The sequence below is a fragment of the Bremia lactucae genome (genome assembly GCF_004359215.1).
Source record: "Bremia lactucae strain SF5 chromosome Unknown BlacSF5_NotPlaced_49_SHOA01000009.1_1371882bp, whole genome shotgun sequence".
NCBI classification, from domain to species: Eukaryota; Oomycota; class Peronosporomycetes; order Peronosporales; family Peronosporaceae; genus Bremia; species Bremia lactucae.
Genome location: NW_027152062.1, coordinates 549,179 through 556,986, shown reverse-complemented (window position 1 = coordinate 556,986; position 7,808 = coordinate 549,179). Strand labels below are relative to the sequence as shown.

Genomic DNA, 7,808 nt, shown 5'->3' with positions numbered 1-7,808 from the left:
CCTCTAGCGACCCAAAGACGTATGGGTCGCGCAACTTAAGGCCCAATGCCCAAGTTTTGGCACGACCTGCCAGATTTGATTGAGCGAATGCGATTTGCATTTGCTCGTCGATGATGTGACGTGCCCTTATGGCATCGTCTAACTCGACAAACCATCTCAAGAGGGAGTCTTCTTCGACTCCCCTATACTTAGAGATGTCAATCTTTAAAGCTCGGGACGACGCATTTGCGTCATCCCAGGTACAGTGTATGTACCTGTTGTAACCTCAACAGCTCCGCCTGTTGAGAGCCTTGCTGATTCAGCAAGGCTACTTTTTCCTTCATCTCGTCAAGTTCATGTTGTATGAACTTGGCGATAGTTGAATGGAGGGCATCTCTGTCTAAGTTGGACAGCAATGCCAGGATTGCATCGTTTCCTACGGTCGAACTCATTCGTTCAACCGCACTCCTTTCTATATCACTTAGAAAGGAGTAGCTTTCAGGGGAAACGTGATGCGTATTCCCACTATCATCTAACATGTCCATGTTAGATGTGGGAAATGTGGTCCTTGGACGGACTACAAAGTGCTACCAGTGTAACGGGGCACTATGACTTGTACTGTTTCAGTACAAGTCCACTTCGTACTGCTTCAGTTGCGAGTGGTGCCCTACGTTAATTGACGTACACTGTACGTGCAGAGGAAGACTTCTCTTAAGGTAATTAGCTTAAGAGGGTAAAATGAAAACTGTATTAAATATAATTAAGTGTCTCTTGTTCTATCTTTGTAAATGCTAACTTAATTATAATCTAATACTAAACATGTAAATGAATTCTTATCTCTATCTTATCTGTAACTCTCTCTTTGATTACTCCTACAGCTGATTAGTCTGCGGAATAAATAGATATAATGGTCTATACCTATTTATGGATAAGAATTCTGAATATTACTTTATAAAGTAATATCCTCCAAATATTATCTACCTTTTAGATAATATATTAATTATCAACCTTTAAGTGTTAATATCATGTAACGATACACCCCGTTACAAAGTGGACCTAGCAACTTTATCCCGTTACAGTACAGACATGACTTTGTATTACAAAAAAACTTGCTGCCGTTGTATATCTCTATTTCAAACAACAGGCTAATTTTAGCGACAAAAGTCTCAGCGTTTTAGTCTTCTGCACTCCATCAGATAAAGGTTGACGTATGTTGTTCACACTAAAACCTCGATTGATTAGTGCCTTCATCTGATTGTCAAATTTACCAAGTTTAATATACGTTTTACATTTTAATTGACCAGATAATCGAGTTTTGTTTCTTCTTCAAGATGTCATCGACTGTCACGCGACCAACTACGAGGCGTAAAACGAGCGAAAAAAATGCATTGAAGCGCGCGTGGTGGTGGAAAGATTCTGTCGCAATCAGCGAAGAAATGCGTGCTGTGGTACATAGCGAGACTGAGTTGCTCAATGCATCGGTGCTTTGTGCGGCACTGTCTGTGACTCAATCGGAACCTACCGACTCTGACCAAGAAGCGATCGATCGCATAGCACGTAAATTAAAGATATACTTGCTTAGATCGCCTTTACCTCACACTCTACAGCCTCCCACTCTTAAAATTACGTTCGACTACGTGCTTGTGCACTCTGACGTAGCAATGTTCTGCGCCGTGCGAGCCACAAAGCCTGCTGATATCTTGCTGGCAGTTGTAGGTTCAGCAGCATCAATCTCGCATTCTTCTATGCACCGCTTCGGAGGGGCTAGAATCCACGTTCCGTTTTGGAATAGAGTGCAACGACTCGACTTGCAAGATGTATATCACCAGGCACAACAGGCTAAGAAAATGCTGCTTTTATGCGGTCACTCTATTGGTGGCAGTATTGCCCAACTGGGCTACTGCGAATTAGTGTACCAGCGCTTGCCAAGAAAAACACGTTTGCGTTTGGAAAAGCGGGACAATGAATTACTGAAACAGCGGGAAAAAAATAATTTAGCAGGTGGTGGAGTAAGTTTTGAATTAATGCTTGACGAGGATGAGCGAGCAGAAATTCTTCGAAGGGCGCCGCATATGCTAGCAATTGGCTTTGGATCCCCATATGCTGGATCTACGGGTTTAAACTTGTTTTTGAAATCGCTGCAGCTGGACAGACATGTGATCACATTCGTAAATGAGTTTGATTGCATTCCAAGCATTTTAAACACTGCACAATCAGCTGCGCTAATTGCGAAGACCACTGAGCGCCTTTTAGCGATCGCGAAAGCAACCAAGGCCTTGTTGCATTTGCTGCCTATTCAGATGCAACAGCGTTTTGTCGGCTTAGCGGATACTGGTACGGCTGTTACTGCCAGCTCAGCGTATTTATCGATGAGTCTTGGCATACTTCAGAAGTCTTTCGATAGATTTCGCGACTTTTGCATTTTAAAGGAAATCGGCTATGATTATTCGCCGTGTGGGACCTATATTATCTTATCGAAATCGAGTGCAGAGTACAAGATTTACGTGGATTCAAGTGCTATAAGCAAAACTTTGCATGATGAAAATGCTGGCTCCTCCTTGACAGGCAACGCCATTCTGCAACATATGATGAGCGCATATGTTAATGCCATTGCTCGTCGCTCGATTTCTATCCAAATTAATGCTTCGATGGACTTCTATGAGCGACTTGGTGTGCCACGAAATGCGACGGAGCGGCAAATACGAAGCGCATACAAGCGGCTAGCTCTGAAGTGGCATCCTGATCGTTGGGCTACAAACATTGCCACGTTGGAAGAGCAAGCTACGGCAGAAGAAGTTTTTAAGCTTTTGGCTGAATCGTACGAAGTTCTTTCAGACCTCAAAACGCGCAAGACGTATGATGCGCATTTGAATAATTCACCTGGTCTGAGGGAAGAGTTTATGCGTGATGGCACCGTGAATGGTATGACTATTGACGAAGCAATCATCACCTTTCGCGATGTTATTAATAATTTTGTTGGAGCGGCCTCAAAACTGACTAAGGGCTTTTCCAATCCGAGCTCGATTGTGGTACGACCTTTGCGTACCTCACCATCTGTCCGAGGTGGCTTTATTCCAAACAATCATGACAATATGTTTTTGCCAGATCGAATACGTGTGTCACGTACTGTAGGAATTGGTGCCGATCAACGTGAACAAATATTGTATTTGAAGCAAGAAGAAGTCGTAGCGGGTGATAGCGCAGCACCGGCAGTAGGTAGTTATGGTTCGAATTTTGGTTTGAAAACTGTTTCTGTTGTTGGTGGTGCTGTTGCTGTCGGGGCTAGTGTTGCATTGATTGCTCATGCGTGGTCGCAATATTCGGAAAATGCGAAGAAGAAACGCCAGGCAGCAGAGGTTAGAAACCTGCCATCTGACTGCTTAATATTGCTGCTGGAAGATCGTCGCAACACCCAGTACGCCAATACAGCGCAACTGCTTGAGCAAATAGATGATGAAACGAAGAGAAAAAAATATCTTTGTGAAGCCAGTACCGCTTCTAGCCTTCGCATTAATGATAATAGCGCAAAGCAAAGCTGCATGCGAAAAACTCCACAACCTATTGTCACGAAAAATCAATGGAGTGACGCAAAAGAAGACAAACTCATTGAAGAGTTCTTCGATTGTGCTTCTGAGTATGAAATTATAGACTTGGAGGCGATGGCAGAGGAGGAGTTTTTTGACTGCCTTGATCTCATGAACGAAGTTTCTGTGCAATTTTGTAATGGCTCATTCGAAGAAGAAAAGAGCACCGTCAAAGAGACAATTGCTCATACCGCAAAACTTCCAATTAGGAATCAGATTGATTTTCCCCCGGGATCGATTGTCAATACCCCATTCGGTCTCGCGACTGTACAAGATTGGAGAGGATGTGAATCGTATGCTATCGTTCATTTTGTCTGCTGTAAGTTCATGGTTGGCTACATTAAAAAAAATCACATTGTGCGTGGAGTGTCAAAGGCAAAGATTGAGATGAACGAGAATTTAGAATCGAAGCGAGCAAAGCTGGCTGAATGTGTCGTGGCCCGCTATTCTTTGGAAGCTGACGAAGCTGCGAGCACCGTGAGAGGTCTAGTTGCTGCAAGCAGAGACGGCGCCTTGGACAGCGGAATCCGTGCCGCTGGTGGCGTAGCTTTGGCGAGCGGCATGCTCCGATCATCTCCAGGGTTAGGAGGTGCCGTAGCTGCTCCACTCACAATTGCGTCAATCATCGTTGATATTGGAAAAGAATATTTCCAGTATCGTAAGCAGCACGCTTGTCGAAAGTCTCTTGGCGGGCTTTCGTCAACAACCGAGCAGCTAATGATGCGTGAATTTCGACTGAAAGTTGGTGAAGTCATCGCTTGTCGAACAGCAGCCGCCGCTGGCGTGGGCATTGGAGCTTACAGTGCGGCATCAATACTAGGAATGTGCAGTACAGCTGGGCTTGCTGGCCCCGTTGGTATCGTGGCCGCGACAAGTGCGGCTTTTGTTGGTGGTATGCTGGGTTACTTTGCTGGGTCCAAGGCGTATTCTGCATCAACGGTAGCTTACTTTAACAGCCAACAGAATGCGAAGGAGCACATCGATCATCTAGAGCTCGGAGCACGTATCTTATTCAATGAGTTTGATTCTGGAGCGACAGGCACAATCTCAACAGAAGATTGTATTACGCTAATTGAACACCTATATAATGCATTGAGCTCGGTATCGAGGACTAGATTTGAAAAGACAAAAGCCGTAATAAAAAGCGACACTTTTAAAGGACCTGTGACGTGGAACATGTTCTGGGAATGGGTAAGTTTTGAAGCAGCTCAAACGCTTTGTGCTTTAGAACTAATAGAAGAGTCGAAGAGATCATCTAAATCTTTGGCGGGAGACTATTGGTGGAAGCCTTCATATTTTTCAAAAGAAGCCACGCCACTGCTTGCTGAGCCACATGCTGTAATGTACCCGTCTGTTCTTGCAGTCTTAGGCATGGTTTCAACGGACTTTAGCGCTCCTGAATCGAACCACGCATTGTCACAGGCAAACAAGCCTGAAGAAGATACCTTGGTGCTAAATGCCCAGATTGAGTGTTTAGCAAATAATGGCCACTTGACAGGCGAAGATGCCTTCCAGCTTCAGGAGCACTTGGCATCTGATAATCACCTGCTAAACGAGTCCGCCAGAAAGACTGTAGTTGCCATAAACGAAAGCCTAGCACACTATGGGCAACAGCAAAATTTTGTGTGCGATGGGTTCGGCAATACTAATGGAGACATGACAGAGCTTCCGGCTATTGAGACAGATTTGAAGCCGTTTGCATCTCGAACAAAGAATGCTGATTCTGAAGAAGTGACGGACGTTAAAAAGAAATTGTTGTCCAATTGTGATAGGCAATTTGATGTCATGTGCTCGCTATTATCACAAGAAGGGCTTCAAAACTTCCTACAGCAGCAAGATATTCTAGGTGCAGATCTAGATTATGCTCGTCATGAAGATTCGCAATGCTTAGCACTGGCTGCAGCTCCCAAAATTTAAGCAACAGCTACGTCAATAAATTGGCTTTTAATTCTAAAGCAGCGGCTTGTGATTGTTGTCGTAGCTTGCATATCGCCGTGCAATTAAAATGATCGGTTCCTATCACCACATGATTCTTTGCTCCACCTTAGAATATAGAGAGTTTTACTTCCATCGCCTCGTGGACACAAAACTTATTTTCCGGATGATCGTTAGGGTCTGCAATTAAAATTCGATATCAAAAGTAAGCTACATGAAATGGCTGTATAGACGCAGTGAAAAAGAACGCATCACCATTTAGGAAATCCGCGAACTCTATCTGTTCGTCAACTCCCGTCAGCGTGTCCAGACCAACGTGCGCGCTAGGTAGTCCAGGAAGACGCTTAACATCATCAATATATCATTCCAGCATGAAAAGGTGGTAATACGTTCAGCATTAATCCTTAGCTTACCATATAATGCTCGAGCACTGTCTTCTCTGTGCGCAAACGCATGGCCGCCGCCTTGCCGTAAACCTGCTCGACCGTCGACATTTTTAGCTCCCATTTATATTGTCGGTGCTGCAAGAAGCATACGTAAGCATTGCGATGATAAATAAGTCACGTGACGCACCGAAGTTTGCAGACGCTGCACTTCGTGTACCGACCGCACGTCCTCACTAGCGTTGTAAAAGCCAAAGCGCAAAGCATCAGGCGGAGCTCGAATAAGAGGAAGGCTAGCTGAACTCTTTAGTGAGGATCGTATTGCACAACACAGGAAGTTAGTTTTGGACGCTCGTACCACGAATGATCGCTTACCATGGTATTTCGGCGGAAGATCCAGGGGGAATATGAAAATGTATTTCATCCAGCTTTGCCATGCTAAATATGCGGTATAAGAGCACATTTTGAACAAAAGCTTGTTATTACATGCTTGACACATTTTAAAGATAAGAGGAAATAGAAAAACAAAATTATTATATTTTATTACTTTTGACTTGATAGCAATCAGACATTTGCATACTTCGGTTGGTGAACCGTCGTTGTGGCACATATACTTATGGGTAAAATACTTTTTATTCTATTTAAAATAGTGTCACTAAAATCCCATTAACGTATGTGGTATCCGCCAGATATAAATCTGGCGGCCGGAATCTATGTTAATTTCGATGGGGCAAGGTTTTAGGTTTGAATAAATAAATAAAGTTCAGTCCCCCTTTAGATCTTAAAGCGTCTAGTGCATTCCTAAGGTTTGTGCATTGATCTGTGAAAGAAAGAATCCTTTATAAGGTATTTACTCTCGGGCACTAGTTGCCACTTGGTTCTACGAACCCCTGAATCCCTTGAACTAGGATTCACCAAGCTTTGCAAGCTTGTACGACTCACTGAATTGTTGAACCTATTATTTTTATAGAACTAAGTGACTCTTTGAGTCTATAAGTCTTCCTCTGACTTAAGGAGCAAGGTAGCTCCGTTACACCTGGTAGCACTTGTAGTTTGTCAATCTACTCCTGAGTCTTTATAAGACTAAGCCTCTGTTGAAATGGACTCTTTCCCAGAACTCTCAGGGGCGAAACGCCAAGCGTTTTAAAAAGGTCAAATCCTTGTTTGGGCTAGATCACATTAAGTTCATCATGTCCCAGGGACCAGAGGTTCTGGATACAAGGCTTGAAGCCTTTATGCAATACGAATCCTATCTTATCGGGCAGGTCCAGGACCACTTTGGGCTCGCCCTCTAGCTGTCAATGTGAATACATTTGAGGAAAAAGAGGGAGAAACCCTTCCTTTTTGGATTAAGCAGATGGAGATGTCCATAGACTCTGCCTTGTCCTTAAAAGAACGACAAAAGGTGGCCATGGCCAATTCCAAGCTCGTAGGTAGAGCCCTGAAATGGGCACTCTCAAGTCGCACGTCTATGATAGCCGCTTTTCACGCATGGAATTCGCTAAACAGCATATGACTAGCATGTTTGCACCGCCTGATAGAACTTTTCGTATGCGATCACGGCTCATAGCGACTCGTCAGGGTAAACGAACCCTAGAAGACTACGTCCAGGAGTTGAGTACTCCCATTGCCGCTATGCATCAAGAGCCGGTGCAAGAAGGCATTCTAGTAAATGTTTTATTGATGGGGTCTCCATGAAGGCGTAAATTGTTCCGATTTCATCCTGTTACTTTCGAAGAGGCAGCTGCCAAATGCTTCGCGCTGAATTTGACCTCTCATGTTAGCACGCCCATTTACCGTACTAGCTCTTCAAGCACATACGGATCGTCTTATAGACCGGAACTCATGGAATTAAGCCTCGTTCAGGAGGGAGAAGAAGCACTTCAAGCTGTGGAACAGCATAAGAACTTTCGCGGATGTTATATGT

The 7,808-nt window shown here is 44.1% G+C and overlaps 2 protein-coding genes across 2 annotated transcripts; one reads left to right on the top strand and one right to left on the bottom strand.

Moving 5' to 3' along the window:
• Positions 1-1,310: 1,310 nt before the first annotated feature.
• Positions 1,311-5,480, top strand: CCR75_000497 (uncharacterized protein; the record flags this gene model as incomplete). Its single annotated transcript, XM_067958604.1, has 1 exon — positions 1,311-5,480. One exon carries the CDS (start codon positions 1,311-1,313, stop codon positions 5,478-5,480), a length of 4,170 nt encoding a protein of 1,389 aa, XP_067820077.1.
• Positions 2,874-6,344, bottom strand: CCR75_000496 (uncharacterized protein; the record flags this gene model as incomplete). Its single annotated transcript, XM_067958603.1, has 4 exons — positions 2,874-5,678; positions 5,754-5,841; positions 5,912-6,019; positions 6,072-6,344. The coding sequence occupies 4 exons, from the start codon at positions 6,342-6,344 to the stop codon at positions 5,608-5,610; spliced, it is 540 nt and encodes a 179-aa protein (XP_067820076.1). The 3' UTR covers positions 2,874-5,607.
• Positions 6,345-7,808: the final 1,464 nt, after the last annotated feature.